Here is a 17574-nt window from a genome sequence, read left to right as displayed (position 1 = left end):
TACAGCCTTTGAGATTAAACATAGTTGTTTTATTACGCTGCATCATCTCTACTCTCATGGAAGTGGCCTTGCATATACAATTATCACTATGTGTGCCCTCTCTAACATGTTCGTTTTCCCCTTCCTGTGCTTTGTCTTCCAGGGCTGGCTGTGTGACACATCTGCAGGGACCAGAGAACGACACAAGACAAAGAAAGGAACAAGAGGGTGACGACGTTTCTTTCTTTCTCTCCACAATGTAGACTAGAGACAGCTGAAGGGGATGTAGAATATTGCAACGATCCCTGAGTTGAAGAGGTACTTACTTACTTGGCCATCAGTGGTTAGTTCATCCTAGTGTTGCATGACCTTCTCTGCAAATGTACTGTACACATCTCCGATAACATGCTCATCATTGTAAAAGAAGTGTATCATGTTTCAAACTTTTGCCTACACTGATGTTCTCTAGAAAAAAATGAATAAATGGTTAGAGTTGTTAAGGACTTCTTCATGAATACATCTTCTTAACACGTTTTCTTTTGCCGTGCCTCTTCACCTTCGGATAAGCCAAAGTAGACTGCAGTTGCTTTTTTTTCTCAACATTATTATTTAATATAATTTGATACTTTGATATTTAAGTTTCAACAGTCCGTCCAACTTCACTTCAAAGAACTCTCATGTCTAGAACTTTCCTGCATATTTTATTTAGAGCTTCATTTTTTTCAGAAGGCAAAATGTTTGTGGCTGGTCAACATCCTGTTTACATGTCAGTAGTAATCTACTGAAGCATATCCCTGATTCCCTAGCTCATGAAAAGGTAAACAAATCACCAAAACTTTGAACGTCATAGAACCAACCAAGCACAGCAACCTCCTTAAAACCAAATGATAACTCATAATTTGATGATCTAAGGTTTGATACTAAATCTTAAATATTTATAGATGCCTTTAATTTGAAAATATGTAAGTTTTAATATGTTACCAAGCACTGGTTCAGACACTTAACCATCTATTATGCATCAACAGCTACTGGAGCTGTTAAGATTGGTATAGATATTTATCTGATTTGTCTACCAATGGACATTATGTCTGATAAGTCATGAAACTGTCTTAAAGGAAAGTTCTCCATCAAACTCACAAAAGGGATGTTAGACTAAGGGATGTTGGGGAGGCAGGTAGCCCAGTGGTTAGAGCGTTGGACTAGTAACCCGAAAGGTTGCAAGATCGAATCCCCGAGCCGACAAGGTACAAATCTGTCGTTCTGCCCCTGAACAAGGCAGTTAACCCACTGTTCCTAGGCTGTCATTGAAAATAAGAGTTTGTTCTTAACTGACTTGCCTAGTTAAATAAAGGTTAAATAAAATGCTAAAGCTACCAAAATAAATATTTGCCTGTGTGTAACAATTCTGGATATAGATAGGCTAGTTATTACAATATACCTGTCAAAAACAATGCCTTCCACAGTCTTCTCAAGGCTTTTGATTCTGCTGTTATTCAATATTATTATTGTTATATTATCATTATTATTAATTTCTTCCTTTTTGGCTTTAAGTTGCAAAGGTTCCTCTACCTGTTCGTTCACAATCTTTTGTTTGTTTTTTAAAGGATGTTAAGTAACTTATTTCGCTTGTACAAACATGTCGATATTTATTATCATTGTACATATGTCCTTATTTTTTATATGTGTATATATACATGAATAAAAGTAGAGATCTACCCAAAGTGTGTATGTGTCTGCTGGTGGTTCATGCAAATGGATATAATCAAACCAAGAGTATGGGTGTAAGCATAAACATCTCTGTTATCCAACAATCAAGGGTACATGCTGCAAATGAAAATCGGAGTGTGCTTCAACTCATTAGTGCGATTGCAGCCTGAGCATTCAGTGCATTAGTGGCAGAATGTGCAAAGGATGTAGTTGTATACTCTCACTAATTGAAACAAGTAGCTATGGGAAGAGCTTTACCAGTGGTAAAATATAATTAACAGGAAACAAACATCACAAACATCACAAACATATTATGTAAGAACTCAAGCAAGATACCTCATTAAAGATTCTTTATCGCACAGGGGAATTATAATGATGTTATAAGGTCTTCATAAAGAAGGAGAGACAATTTGTAACATCTCAAAGGAGGATGACTGGCCCTGTCCTTTTGGAGTCCTTTAAAAAAAAAAGAGATTACATTAGGCCTGATATTAGTCCCAAGTTTATTACTATAATATTTTACTTAGCCTCTGTCACAGACTTGAACATCACCTTGAGCGAAGCCTGGGAGCCAAGGCTACATTCTATTAGTCCTGATTCTATTTTATTAGGCCCGACATATGGCCTATTAATCTATTGTATTAGGCCTATTCTTTCTCCTGTTTCAAGGCCTGCATTACCATGTCTAGTGCTCATTCAGTCTCCTCTTCCCTGTTCACGTTGTGCCTGCTGCTTGCCTGTATGCCTGGTGCTAGCGAGGCCACATGCTCTCAGTGTGCCAGACAGACAGACCCAGCTGTGGGGAGGGAGGGAGGGGTGGGAGTGTGACGTCACGGTGTACACAGCTGGGTCAGAGAACTGCTTTAATCCTCTCTTTATAGGTCACCAACCATGGCTATGTCATCTCATCATATTGACATGTATATTTACTCCATACATTTTTCTTGACACCCAAAAAGACTTACATTTTGAATGCTTAGCAGGACAGGAAAATAATCAAATTCACGCAGCAACCGAACATCCCTGGTCATCCCTACTGCTTCTGATCTGACGTCACTAAACACATGATTTGTTTGTAAAGGATATATGAATGTTGGAGTGTGCCCCTGGCTTTCCTTAAATTTTCAAAACAAGAAAATAGTGCCGTCTGGTTTGCTTAATATAAGGAATATGAAATTATTTATACTTTTACCTTCGATACTTAAGTATATTTTAGCAATTACATTTAGTTTTGATACTGAAGTACATTTTAAACCAGATACTTTTAGACTTTTACTCAAGTAGAATTTTACTGGGTGACTTTTACTTTTACTTGAGTCATTTTCTATTAAGGTATCTTTACTTTTACTCAAGTATGACCGTTGGGTACTTTTTCCACCACTGGGGACAGATAGTAATGAGAGGAATGACACAGTAAGCCTACATTGTTTTTTACTGAAGACATTTTCTTCAACCTGCATCAACATCCTTGGTCTTGCATTCAGACTAATACTACAAAGCTACACTTAGGAAAAAAAGGGCTCCATGGGGACAACCAAAGAACAATTTTAGGTTCTTGATAGCATCTTTTTTTTCTAAGAGCTTAGGCACACAAACTCTCCCCTCACTGTTTGGAGGTACATAAAGATGCTTGTGAGGTGACTGCAACCTGTCTGTCTGACAGATTGGATGTTGGCAATTATCAGGTTAATTGTCAACGGGGGAAAAAACTGTATTTGTATGAGTAGCAGCAGCAGAGACCGAGTAGGGGCCTACCAGAATATCCCAAAGGCAGACTGACGGACTACTACCAGAGGGTCCAATTAATCTTACCAAATGTATAGGCAAATTGAGACAAAGTTTTAACACAAAGAAGAGCTTTGATTTGTTTTTGGGAAGAAGTTGCGAAACTTGGGAATGGATGAGCTGTTCCTACACCAATGCGCAAGGAAAAATATTATCTACAAAGATAATTTAAATGGAAAATAATGTTATGTTAGCCTCTTCCTCTTTGCTAGCGTAGGAACTCATTTTGGAGCACTAAAACAGATGTGATTCATTGGATGTTCTAGAGACACGTGACATGTGCTTTCACATGTATTGGCCAGTTCGTATGAAATGAGATCGTTTTGTAGACATACGAAATAGTGCCCAAATGGCCATAACTATCGATTTATATCCATATTTTGATAAGTTTTAACGAAAATGTTTTTGAATTTGGTTTTGAGTTTGTTTAACGTACATGTAATGACTTCGTTGGACATTTTAACGTTAACCAACATTTGTTTGGGTCGCGGAAGGATCTCCGTGCCACAGCTACTGTGAGTGGTGCGAAATTTGAAAATTACACTTTTATGGACTAGCTAGCAAGCATGTTAGCTAGTTGGAAAACGGTTGTTTTTTTTGTAGTCATTTAGCTGGTATGTTTTGCTAAGTCTAGTTGGATTCATAAGGGTGGATATTGTAGCGTTTCTAAAAAAAAAAAAACACATTCTTATTAAGGTAAGATGCTGTCGATTAAGTGAGTGTTAACTCTATCTAGTGTTAGCTAACGACGTTAACTGGTCAACAAGCTAACGTTAGCCAGTTTGTAACGTATCAAACAGTTAAATGCGAATTTGTAGCTAACTTCAGTTTGTTTATAAAAGTTGTAAGTGGCTTTGTAAGCTGTTTTTAATGTGTTTGTTTCATGCATAGTTTCAATAACGTGTAAGCCACAAATGCCTGTCGCATAATAAACCACTTGTTTTCGTGTGTGATCATCAGTCGTTGCTTGTTTTGTCAGCCTTGGCTTCCTTGAATGCGTTATTGATCCAATTTGATCAACTGTTAACAGCAGTTGGGTGATCTCTAATTCAGGTGAAAGACCCCGCTGAAGTCGCTTGGAATCCTTTCTGTTGTAGTTAGGTAAGTTAGATCATGGCCAGTTCAGAGCTGAAAATGGACAACGTTGAGAGAACTGAAACCTTGAATGAACAGGAGGCCTCTTGTCCTCCTCTGAGCAACATCACAACACCTTTGGAATCATCCCAGCTCACACCCTCCCAACTGGATATCTCCCCTCAGAGCTTCACGCCATCTTCTAACGTCAAAGGTAATTCAGACATTGAAGAAGTTAGCTGCTTATCATTCCACTGGGTCCACTGCTCTCTGACGTTATCCTGTATCTAATCGACTCATTATTGTAACCGGAAACACATTTTCCATGGCAATGTGACGTTATGTTATAGGTCTACACAGTGCTTTGTCAAGAGATGCAATGAAATCTTAGTTTTTCTGAACTAAGAATGTCCCAATAAATGCTGCATCTATTGTCTTTATCCAGAAAAATCTCGCCTGGCTCAGCTGAAGGTTAAGCGGAGGTCCAATGTTGGGGTACGGGGTTCACCGGAGACAAACTCCCTTATCCGCTATATAGCCCAACAGAGGATGAAAACTCCCCCCACAACCACACAGGTGAGATGTTTGCTTATGCATGATCATACTCTGAAAGATTGTGCAATAAAAATACTGTAGGAAGTGCACTGCAGATACAAGTTGCTCTAGGACTGCTTGTGTTAATCTGAGTTGGAGTTAGCAATGCTCCCAGCCAGAGTCAATTCAATTTATGACATAGGCCTATAAGCTGTCTCTCTTGCTACAATGTCTCTGTAATTGGTCAAACAGCTTGGTTTGAAACCAAGAATTAGAAACAATGAATTAGAAACGGTGTGTTTACCATGTCTTTCTCTTCATAGCCTACCCAAGCCAGATCCTTCTCTCCCAGATTCCCCTCTACTCTAAAGCAGAAGATGGCTATATTCCAGAGCATAATGGCTGTGGAGGAGAATGAGAATGAAACGTTGCCACAACGGGACACTCACACCGGGGGATGCATCAACACAAGAGATTTTCTGTCTGTTGGTTAGTCTGCTTCAGTCACAAAGGCTAAATCATTTATTAATCAGTTATTATTACATGAACTGAAATTGGTGCTTTGTCTGAGTATACTATTTCAGTTTTCAACTAGTTCGAATTTGAAAGAAATGTTGAAGTTTTGATATATTTGTTATACTACTTTGAGGGAATGGAGAAACATCCAGATACTACAGATTGCCCTTTTTAGTGCCTTCTATAAGGGTTTTCAATTCTGGGCTGTGGTTGTTTATGGGTGTTGTCTTAACTCTCAGATGGGTGGAGCTGTGATGATGGCAGTGGTGGGAAGGAGAACAAGACCCCAGTGAGCCAGCCTCCCTTTCTAACTCCACCACCCAGTAAGGGGCGCTGCACAGCAGTCCTGCAGGGGAACGGTGTGGAGGAAATTGGCGAGGCCAACACTCCTGTCCTCAAACGCACCGGCACCATACTGAAGCAGCAACAAAACAATGAGGTAACCTCACCACACACTCACCAAGCACTTCTCTGTCTGTTGAATGACAAATATAACTTGGCCAACCATTCAGCATCTGTTGATGTTTTTTGCGACTTTGGTTTGTAAGAAATATTGAAAAGTATTTATTTAAACAAAATGTATTTTACTATTAACTATTCTACTGTGGCTACAATGTTCTAACGTCCACTAAACCCACCATGACCCCCTACCCCAGGTTGCCGTTGTCCAGAACAAGGACCATCATCCAGCTCTCACTGTAACACCCGGCGCACAGCCCCAGAATGACACTGAGCTCTGTGGTGAGCTAGAACGCGCTAGTGTGTCCCTGCCACCAGCCCTGCATACTAATGCTGTGTCCCAGGTCACACGGGGTGAGCCCCAGTCCTCTCCTCTAAAGCAGATTTGTACTCCCACCAAGGAGGAGCAGGACCAGGTAAGACACCACCAGGCTTTATCTACACACACCAAATATGTGTCCCAACTGGCACCTTATTCCTTATATATTGTACTACTTTTGACCAGGGCCCGGTCCCTGGTCAAAAGTAGTGAACTACACTGCTCAAAAAATGAAAGGTAACACTTAAACAACACAATGTAACTCCAAGTCAATCACACTTCTGTGAAATCAAACTGTCCACTTAGGAAGCAACACTGATTGACAATACATTTCACATGCTGTTGTGCAAATGGAATAGACAACAGGTGGAAATTATAGGCAATTAGCAAGACACCCCCAATAAAGGAGTGGTTCTGCAGGTGGGGACCACAGACCACTTCTCAGTTCCTATGCTTCCTGGCTGATGTTTTGGTCACTTTTGAATGCTGGCGGTGCTTTTACTCTAGTGGTAGCATGAGACGGAGTCTACAACCCACACAAGTGGCTCAGGTAGTGCAGCTCATCCAGGATGGCACATCAATGCGAGCTGTGACATGAAGGTTTGCTGTGTCTGTCAGCGTAGTGTCCAGAGCATGGAGGCGCTACCAGGAGACAGGCCAGTACATCAGGAGACGTGGAGGAGGCCGTAGGAGGGCAACAACCCAGCAGCAGGACCGCTACCTCCGCCTTTGTGCAAGGAGGAGCACTGCCAGAGCCCTGCAAAATGACCTCCAGCAGGCCACAAATGTGCATGTGTCTGCTCAAACGGTCAGAAACAGACTCCATGAGGGTGGTATGAGGGCCCGACGTCCACAGGTGGGGGTTGTGCTTACAGCCCAACACTGTGCAGGACGTTTGGCATTTGCCAGAGAACACCAAGATTGGCAAATTCGCCACTGGCGCCCTGTGCTCTTCACAGATGAAAGCAGGTTCACACTGAGCACGTGACAGACGTGACAGAGTCTGGAGACGCCGTGGAGAATGTTCTGCTGCCTGCAACATCCTCCAGCATGACCGGCTTAGCGGTGGGTCAGTCATGGTGTGGGGTGGCATTTCTTTGGGGGGCCGCACAGCCCTCCATGTGCTCGCCAGAGGTAGCCTGACTGCCATTAGGTACCGAGATGAGATCCTCAGACCCCTTGTGAGACCATATGCTGGTGCGGTTGGCCCTGGGTTCCTCCTAATGCAAGACAATGCTAGACCTCGCGTGGCTGAAGTGTGACAGCAGTTCCTGCAAGAGGAAGGCATTGATGCTATGGACTGGCCCGTCCGTTCCCCAGACCTGAATCCAATTGAGCACATCTGGGACATCATGTCTCGCTCCATCCACCAACGCCACGTTGCACCACAGACTGTCCAGGAGTTGGCGGATGCTTTAGTCCAGGTCTGGGAGGAGATCCCTCGGGAGACCATCCGCAACCTCATCAGGAGCATGCCCAGGCGTTGTAGGGAGGTCATATAGGCACGTGGAGGCCACACACACTACTGAGCCTCATTTTGACTTGTTTTAAGGACATTACATCAAAGTTGGATCAGCCTGTAGTGTGGTTTTCCACTTTAATTTTGAGTGTGACTCCAAATCCAGACCTCCATGGGTTGATCAATTGGATTTCCATTGATTATTTTTGTGTGATTTTTGTTCTCAGCACATTCAACTATGTAAAGAAAAAAGTATTTAATAAGATTATTTCTTTCATTCAGATCTAGGATGTGTTGTTTAAGTGTTCCCTTTATTTTTTTGAGCAGTATATATAGAGTGCCGTTTGGGACACAACCCAACACCCCAGCCTCCTCTCTTCTGTCTGTGAAGTCCTCATAGCTCTGCAGAGCACACGACTGCTATTCTCACCCCATGTTCCTGTCTGGCTCTCAAAAATTCTGTTTGGTTCCCGCTCACTCAACAGGAGTGCTCCTTTGAAGTCCACAGCCCCAGCCAACCTCTGGTTGTGCATTCAGGACCAGACAGGACAACTCTGTCCCCGCTGTTTGCCATTCCATCTCTTCTGGAGATGAACCCCACAGGTAAATACACTATATGCTGCTCTCCTCTCTGTGCTTTGAAGCCTAGTGCAAGCTTAGCATAGTACAGATAGGCCTGGCATGGCAATTATATAATCGTGTAACCTAGTGATTGGGGGGCTAGATACGGTTGCGTTTCGGTATATTATTTTTGCCGGTATATTGTTTTGGCTATCGCTGTGTGTGTGTGTGTGTGGCTGGCTGGCTGTATTTGGCTGTACCTGCACCAAAACTCCAGTATTTTTCCTTCATAGCTTGTTCTCCATCTTTTTAAATAGAGAGCTAATTAGTTTTTCAGCACTTTTATTTCCATGACTGATCTAAACTAGTTTTCTCACGCTCTCTTGTCCCTCTGCAGCAGACATATGGTAAGCAATATGTTTGGGATATGGAATCGCAATAAAATCCCAGTCTCAAATCACAATACTTTGGAATTGTGATATTCGTAATACATATCTTAACGGCTCCTATGTATCATGGTGCTAATATATCGTGAGGTCCCTAGCAATTCCCTGCCTTAGTGTAACTGACGATTTCATGGATGAATACACTCATGAAAATAAAATAACCCTTATACAGTACCAGTCAAAAGTTTGGACATTTATTCATTCAAGGGTTTTTCTTTCTTTACTATTTTCTACATTGTAGAATAATAGTGAAGACAAACTATGAAATAACACATATGGAATCATGTAGTAACCCCCCAAATATTCAACAAACCAAATATATTTTCTATTTGAGTTTCTTCAAAGTTTAAAAAAATATATATTGTTTTTTATTTCACCTTTATTTAACCAGGTAAGCTAGTTGAGAACAAGTTCTCATTTACAACTGCGACCTGGCCAAGATGGAGCAAAGCAGTGTGACACAGACAACAACACAGAGTCACACATGGAGTAAACGATAAACAAGTCAATGACACAGTAGAGAGAAAAAAGAAAGTCTATATACAGTGTGTGCAAAATGCATGAGGAGGTAGGCAATAAATAGGCCATAGGAGCGAATAATTACAATTTAGCAGATTAACCCCCGAGCTTCTTTGACAAGAAGCTGCCCCCCAGCACCCCTCTACGGAAGGGGGGCACCCCAGGCAGGGTCCCAACATCTGCCGGGGTGTCCCAGCTGAGGTCGCTGCTGAAGACCCCCCAGAGGACCCCTTTAAACCTGGCCCAGCCAGACTTCAGCAGCCCCTCTCTGACTGGAGCATCCCCACTCCTCACTAGTGGGCCCTGCTGTGGGGAACAGAAGAGCGCTTACACACAATACTCCATAATGTCATAGTGGAATTATGTACAAATTAATTACAAATGAGAAGCTGAAATGTCATGTGTAAATACCTTCTCAACCCCTTTTTGTTATGGCAAGCCTAAATAAATTCAGGAACAACTCCCCATAATAAGTTGCATGGACTCTGTCTGCAATAATAGTGTTTTGAATGACTGCCCCACACAATTATCTGTACGGTCTCTCAGTTGAGCAGTGGATTTCAAACAGATTCAACCACACAGATCAGGGAGGTTTTCCAATGCCTTGCAAAGAAGGGCACCTATTGGTAGATGGGTAAAAATAAATAAAGCAGCAGACATTGAATGTGCCTTTTGAGTATGGTGAAGTTATTACACTTTGGATGCTGTATCAATACTCCCAGTCACTACAAAGATACAGGCGTCCTTCCTAACTCACTTTGCCAGAGAGGTAGGAAACCGCTCAGGGATTTCACCATGAGGCCAATGGTGACTTTTAAACAGTCACACAATTTAATGGCTGTGATAGGATAAAACTGAGGATGGCTCAACAACATTGTAATTACTCCACAATACTAACATAATTGACAGAGTGAAAAGGAAGCCTGTACAGAATACAAATATTCCAAAACATGCATCCTGTTTGCAACAAGACACTAAAGTAAAACTGGCAAAGGAATTACCTTTTTGTCATGATTACAAAGTGTTGTGTTTGGGGCAAATCCAATACAACAGATTACTGAGTACACTGCAGTTTCTTACCAAGAAGACAGTGAATGTTCCTGAGTGGCAAAGTAAGTTTTTACTGTAATATGCTTGGAAATCTATGGCAAGACTTAAATGGTTTTTGAGGAATGATGAACGACTAATTTGCCTGATGTGTGTGTGCGCATCTATTGTATAATCTACGTGTGCAAAACTCTTAGAAACTTACCCAGAATGCTGTAATCACTGCCAAATGTGATTCTAACATGTATTGACTCAGGGGTGTGTATATGTATGTAAATGAGAAATTTCTTTATTTCATTTTCAATTAATAAGTCACTTTGTCATTATGGGGTATTTGTGTGTAGATGGGTGAGAATTGTTCATTTTAATCCTTCTTGAAATCTGTCCAACAGTGTGTAATAAGTCTAGGGGTATAAATACTTTCTGAAGGCACTATCAAATGTTTTGGGGCATTGGCTCGAAGTGATTGCTTATGTCGCTTATGCCTAAAGCTGGCCCTGCTTGAGCGTGTTTCCACCCCGGGCAAACAGGACTATCTTTCATTTTCATTGTAAAACCATATGCCCTAGACTAGAGCATGGTTGGCAGTTCAAAACCAAAGTGGTAGGCTTTTAGCAAACACAAATAGGAAGCATTCCACATTTCTACCCAAATAGGAAGCATGGTCCTATTTGGCTCAGTTGGTAGAACATGGAGTTTGTAATGCCAGGATAGTGGCTTCAATTCCCGGGACCACCCATATGGAAAATGAATGCACTCATGACTAAGTTTCTTTGGATAAAAGTGTCTGCTAAATGGCATATTATAAGACTTGGAGCTACACAAGCAGAGCAGAAAGTAGTTAGCTTTTAGCAAACACCAAGACCCAAAACTAGCAACGTCTAGGGGGATGAGTACTCTCTCCACAGACAGACACCTAAGTTGGAGCTGAATCCAGTAGTCTTTGTGTGCTTGGAAATTGTGACATTCTCCTTCAGTCGAGCTAAATTGAGGAAGTGAATCCGAGCCCAGGTGTTATAGCCAGGAAGGCGGCGCTTCCGAGGGTGGGCTCTGCATTTCATTGGCATGTTTTTAGTTCAGGTGAATGTGATTGCATGTCATACCGAACGACCTACTGAAATGGAACCACATTTTTCTGTAAGAGAAGCACTTGTTTGAATAGAGCCGTTTTGAGTAGGGTCAAATTATGATAAATATCCATTTTTCCTTTTAGATGAAGCTGATTCCTCTGGTGGTAACGTTACCTCAACTGTGAAGAGGAAGAAGCAGGTGCGTTTCGGGATCCTGCTGCCCCCCGAGCTCTTTGACAAGAAGCTGCCCCCCAGCACCCCTCTACGGAAGGGGGGCACCCCAGGCAGGGTCCCAACATCTGCCGGGGTGTCCCAGCTGAGGTCGCTGCTGAAGACCCCCCAGAGGACCCCTTTAAACCTGGCCCAGCCAGACTTCAGCAGCCCCTCTCTGACTGGAGCATCCCCACTCCTCACTAGTGGGCCCTGCTGTGGGGAACAGAAGAGCGCTTACACTCAGGGAAAGGTACAAGTCACTCACTAACAGAGTGATTTACCTGTTGCAAAAATTATGAAGTAAGGGTTGTATTCATTAGGCACCAAACAGAAGAAAATGTACTGAAACAGGAAGGGACTACCTGATCGTCCAGTAAGGAACTCTTGTTTTACCTTGCCAAAACATTTAGCTACAGTGTTCCCTAATGAGAACGGACAATCATTGAATTGTTATTCTTGGTAATCCAGCATGTGGGTTAGTTGTTTGTCACCATGGAAATAATGCAGTAATTCTCTATGCCCTCAGATCACTTTCCCTTCAATGGACGATGATGTTGACAGTTCCTTGGACAATGCAGGTTGGTTGTTGAACAGTGATGGCTGAGAGGATGCTATATTTCTAGTCAAGCTCTGTGTACAACGTAACATTGTTACTTGCTGTACATATTTGCAGAGCTGGAGACTCAACCTCTGGATTTGAACTTCGGACGGATTATATTTCATCTTCCCACACCCTCTCTCTCTCCTTAAGTAACAGCACCTCTCCTCCTCAGCCTCAAGTCATTGATTTTACAGTGGTGTCAAATGAGAGTTTAAAACTGAGCTGTTTGCTGTAGATTCTGCCTCGGTGCCTGACGCTGCCCCGGTGCCTGACGCTGCCCCGGTGCCTGACGCTGCCCCGGTGCCTGACGCTGCCCCGGTGCCTGACGCTGCCCCGGACCGTGAACCAGAACCAGACGCCACAGCACGCTCTCGCAGCAGAAAGAGAAAGGTCAGTTAACACACCACTCATTCACAGAACAGGATATCCTCATTCCCTCCACTTACACACCAATGAGAAGATAATCTCTGGACTAATGTTACCATAATATTAAAACTATCTTCATCTGATGATTTAGTGTTAATCTCAATGGAAGATCTTAAAGGGTATAACGAAATGGATCCTATCCTAATGCCACCGTTCTCTCTCTACCTATTTCTACCTCTTTCTCTCTCTCCATATCCCTCATTTTTCTCTGCTCGTTCAGCAACCAGAGGAGGAAAGTAAGCCTGTGAAGAAGAGATCGACGCGTACGGCTGCCAAGTCTGCCTGTGGGAGGATGAAGGTCAGTCTGGGCTCTGCTCATCACTTTACTTTCTCTAGCGACTTATGATATTACACGCTGAGGCTGTGGATAGTACAGTGAGCTAAGCCTCAGGGAGGTATTACATACACCGAGCTACTTGCCTCGTTCTAACTTCCTTTTATTTAGCCACAGTCAATCTGCCTTCCTCGTGCTCAAGGGATTTAGGTGATTCAAATTTTGAGCAAGAACCAAACTATATTTAGAAGAAGGTGGTGTTTTGAGTACTTGTGGGATTTACTTTAGTTCTGAACATGAAAGGAATGAGCGTTTCAAGGGGCCAAAGAAGGAAGTCCACTGTGATTGATGTAATAACTGTGTCCCTCAGAGGTGACAGTAAAACAATATCAAAACCTAAACGAGAAGAGGTGCATGGTTGTAAGGCTGGGGAAAACCAGCTTGGGTATTCAGTTTGTTTGTGTTTCTCCAGAACTTAGCAAAGCGTGGCTTTGGGAAGAAGGAGGTAAACCACTCTCTGTACGGGAAGAGATCCTATGCATCCAAGAACCCCAACCTCAGCCCAATCACGGAGAACCTGTCCTCCCTCAGCTGCTCCCCCACCCCTCAACACCCCCAAACCTGCAGACACACAGGTAAGCACGCCGCTGTTAGGCTCTGTTTTGATTACCCAGGAAGGAACATTCCTTCCTTGAACTAATCATTGATCAAATATGATTGGATTGGTGAGAGCAAGGCTTCCACTCTGCTGATTTCACTGTATACCTACTAGAGGTCAACCGATTATGATTTTAACGCCGATACCGATTATTGCAGGGCCGAGCGAAGCCGATACCGATTAATCGTCAGATTTTTATTTATATATGTATCTATATTTTTTGTAATAATGACAATTACAACAATATTGAATGAACACTTTTATTTGATTTATATAAATCAATTTAGTCTCAAATAATGAAACATGTTCAATTTGGTTTAAATAATGTAAAAACAAAGTGTTGGAGAAGAAAGTAAAAGTGCAATATGTGCCATGTAAGAAAGCTAACGTTTAAGTTCCTTGCTCAGAACATGGGAACATATGAAAGCTGGTGGTTCCTTTTAACATGAGTCTTCAATATTCCCAGGTAAGAAGTTTTAGGTTGTAGTTATTATAGGAATTATAGGACTATTTCTCTCTATACGATTTGTATTTCATATACCTTTGACTATTGGATTTCTTATAGACACTATAGGTATTGCCAGCCTAAGTTGTTGATATGCTTGAAGTCATAAACAGCGCAGTGCTTGAAGCACAGCGAAGAGCTGCTGGCAAACGCAGGAAAGTGCTGTTTGAATTAATGCTTACGAGCCTGCTGCTGCCTACCACCGCTCAGTCAGACTGCTCTATCAAATCATATACTTAATTATAATATAATAAACACACAGAAATATGAGCCTTAGTTTCTGGATTTGACCATATTAATGACCTATCATTTGGAAATCAAAACATTTATTCTTTCACTGAAATACGGAACCGTTCTGTATTTTAGCAAACGGGTGGCATCCATAAGTCTAAATATTGTTGTTACATTGCACAACCTTCAATGTTATGTCATAATTATGTAAAATTCTGGCAAATTAATTATGGTCTTTGTTAGGAAGAAATAGTATTCACAGTTCGCAACGAGCCAGGCGGCCCAAACTGCTGCATATACCCTGACTCTGCTTGCAAGAGAAGTGACACATTTTCCCTAGTTAATATTGCCTGCTAACATGAATTTATTTTAACTAAATATGCAGGTTTAAAAAAATATATACTTGTGTATTGATTTTAAGAAAGGCATGGTTAGGTACGTTGGTGCAATGACAGTGCTTTTTTTCCCACGAATGTTCTTGTTAAATCACCCGTTTGTCGAAGTAGGCTGTGACTCGATGAGAAATTAACAGGCACCGCATCGATTATATGCAACGCAGGACACGTTAGATAAACTAGTAATATCATCAACCATGTGTAGTTAACTAGTGATTATGTTAAGATTGATTGTTTTTTATATGATTGTTTTTTATAAGATAAGTTTAATGCTAGCTAGCACCTTACCGTGGCTCCTTTCTGCACTCGCGTAACAGGTGGTCAGCCTGCCACGCAGTCTCCTCGTGGAGTGCAATATAATCGGCGTCCAAAAAAATGCCGATTACCGATTATGAGAACTTGAAATCGGCCCTAATTAATCAGTCGACCTCTAATACCTATACCCACACTCACTCATGGAGACGCTGAAGATGCACAGCTCAAGTCAAGGCAGTCTCCACTCTCACTGACTGACACTTGAAATACAGTACTAAGTACAGTCAATCATAGAATGCTGCTACTGTGTAAACATTCTCACATAGGCCATTCAATCTGACTCGGAGCATGTCCAAGTACAGCCATTCAACTGTCTGTTGTAGTAGTACCTGTAGTATTATAAACTGGGTGGTTCAAGCCCTAAATGCCGATTGACTGAAAGCTGTGGTATATCATACTGTATACCATGGTTATGACAAAACATTTATTTGTACTGCTCTAATTACGTTGGTAACCAGTTTATAATAGCTATAAGGCACCTTGGGGGTTTGTGGTATATGGCCTATATACCATGGCTAAGGGCTGTATCCAGGCACTCCGCGTTGCGTCGTGCTCAAGAACAGCCCTTAGCCGTGGAGTATTGGCCATATACCACACCCTCGGGCCTTATTGCTTAAATAATCCATGCTGTGTGTCCTCCCTCCACAGCCAAAAGAGGCTCCAGCCTATTGGAAGATGACATTAACAGCGACCCAATCACTGGAGTGGTCATGGCTGCAGCCCTGTGGCAAAGCCGCCTGTGCCCCGCGGCCGGTGGGGTCTCACCAGAAGACCCCATCCCAGCTGCAGAGCCCTCTGTTGGGCCTTCAGAAGCCCGCCAGGCCCCTGTAGGCTTTACCACAGGCCGCTCTGGGACTGGGAAAGCAGCACGGGCCGGGAGACGACGGTCAGGTCCAACAAATACCTTCAGAACCAAAGAGCAGAAAGAACCGAGTGTTATTAGAGGAGGGAGAAGGAAAGGCAGGAAGGTGAGTGTTCCTGTTGATGACTGTCTCAGTGAAGAGCAGGTAGAGAACACTGATGCTGAGCAAGACCCAACAGAAACAAACCAGGCAGAGGTTTCAGAGTCCAGCCCAGCCAAGCACACTGTACCTGGTGACCGAGAGGGTGAACCTAATGCTCAGTGTACTTCAGACCCTGTAGATACAGATCAATGCACTTGCACACTACCAGATGCAGGTAGGAGTGGTGACAGTCCAGTTAGGGTAGACACTACACCCTGCCCCCCTACACACGAGATTAGCGCCACAGTGGCTTCATTAGAGCAGGAGGCAGTGAGCCATGTAGAACCGAGACCAAACAAAGGCAAGCAGAGAGAAGCTCGGGGCCCGGGCCGCTCCAGGGGTAGAAGGAGCTCTATATACACAAGATCAGTCGTAGAGGAGAGGGAGGAGGCGCAGGCACCCCAGTCAAACGGTCCAGAGGCAGTGGAGGAGAGCGGACAGGAGTTGGAGAATGACAGCCACAGGTCAGAGATGGAGCAGGGTAGCATTACAGAACAGGCCTCCTTCCGAGACTCCCTCCTTCCCCCCTGGGCACAGGAAGAGTTCAGCATCGATGATGTGCTGCGGCCTCTTCCCGGCAGGGGGCATCGGTCTGTCCGCCGTAGCCTGAGGAACCAGAGTCAGAGCAGCACCCTTGAGGCCAGCGGCTCCGGCCTGGCCTGGCTGCCCCAAACCTCCCCAGACTCCATCAGGGCTATCCGCAGGAAGACCAGGGGCCGCCGCAGCTCAATCCAGGCTCTACTGCCCCCTCCCCTGGAGTAAGTGAACCACATGGACCGTTGAGCCGCTCGTAGCCTGTCGGCTACTGGACACTGACTGTGTCTGAAATGGCGCCCTCTTCACTATGTAGTGCATATTATAGTGAATAGGGTAGCATTTGATGCACACCTGCCTTTTTGACACTGTTAGAGAAGCTAAATGGGATGTGGTTCTCTGAGTTAATTGTTTGTTGGGAGTTTTATAAACCTTTTTTGTTTTTAGTCGTTAACTACTTGTCTAAATAGAATAAGGTCTTTAATGTCCTTGAGCTGTCTGGCAGTTATTTAGTTTTTTTTTTTTTATGTTTACCTCCTGTATCCATTAAATAAAATGGGTATTTTCCAAACCATTCATCGTCTGAACATTGTACAGGCCTCTCTTGAAATACACATTGATAAAAACATGCCTAAACTTTAAAATGTACAGTATATCATAGGAAGTTGGTGGCAACTTAATTGGGAGGACAGGCTCGTGGTAATGGCTGGAAGTAATTGGTGGAATGGTATCAAACACATGGTTTTCATGAGTTTGATGCCATTCCATTTGCTCCGTTAAGACATTTATGAGCTGTCCTCCCCTCAGCAGCCTCCTGTGACAACTATATGTTCTAGTAAAAACAATAATGGTTATTTCGTACAATAGATCAGACTGTACTGATCTGTATCTGGTTTCATGAACCAAGCTTGTCTATATACATACATACATGCATGCATGCATA

At 42.9% G+C, this 17574-nt stretch overlaps 2 protein-coding genes across 5 annotated transcripts in view; both read left to right on the top strand.

The window, feature by feature from the left end:
* LOC106585097 (semaphorin-4C) overlaps positions 1-1703 on the top strand; it is a 50485-nt gene extending 48782 nt beyond the window's left edge. The window contains exon 16 of the mRNA XM_014170926.2: positions 143-1703. The gene's annotated coding sequence lies outside the window, so the exon portion shown is untranslated. The remainder of the gene's footprint in view (positions 1-142) is intronic.
* A 2059-nt stretch (positions 1704-3762) lies between these two features.
* On the top strand, positions 3763-17207 carry LOC106585098 (cell division cycle-associated protein 2). Of its 4 annotated transcripts, none has more exons than XM_014170931.2 (13): positions 3763-3986; positions 4525-4759; positions 4991-5121; positions 5403-5568; positions 5835-6034; positions 6252-6470; positions 8318-8435; positions 11619-11938; positions 12215-12266; positions 12525-12679; positions 12936-13013; positions 13462-13624; positions 15742-17207. In XM_014170931.2, the coding sequence occupies exons 2-13, from the start codon at positions 4585-4587 to the stop codon at positions 16857-16859; spliced, it is 2895 nt and encodes a 964-aa protein (XP_014026406.2). In that variant the 5' UTR covers positions 3763-3986; positions 4525-4584; the 3' UTR covers positions 16860-17207. The 4 variants fall into 4 exon arrangements, with proteins under 4 accessions (XP_014026406.2, XP_014026404.2, XP_014026403.2 ...); XM_014170929.2 differs by having other exon boundaries at positions 3770-4167; XM_014170928.2 differs by lacking the exon at positions 3763-3986 and adding an exon at positions 3998-4167 and having other exon boundaries at positions 4502-4759.
* Positions 17208-17574: the final 367 nt, after the last annotated feature.

This window comes from Salmo salar, chromosome ssa24, assembly GCF_905237065.1.
Source record: "Salmo salar chromosome ssa24, Ssal_v3.1, whole genome shotgun sequence".
Classification (NCBI taxonomy): Eukaryota; Metazoa; Chordata; class Actinopteri; order Salmoniformes; family Salmonidae; genus Salmo; species Salmo salar.
The sequence above is the reverse complement of the archived record's forward strand: the minus strand, read 5'-3'. Positions and strand labels throughout refer to the sequence as shown.

Bases quoted from the DNA above. Each gene is read 5' to 3' on its own strand.
- LOC106585098 (XM_014170931.2), top strand. From the start codon at position 4,585: ATGGCCAGTTCAGAGCTGAAAATGGACAACGTTGAGAGAACTGAAACC. The intron at 6,471-8,317 runs GTAAGACACCAC...CTCACTCAACAG, and splicing joins CCAAGGAGGAGCAGGACCAG to GAGTGCTCCTTTGAAGTCCA. The intron at 12,267-12,524 runs GTTGGTTGTTGA...TGTTTGCTGTAG, and splicing joins CAGTTCCTTGGACAATGCAG to ATTCTGCCTCGGTGCCTGAC.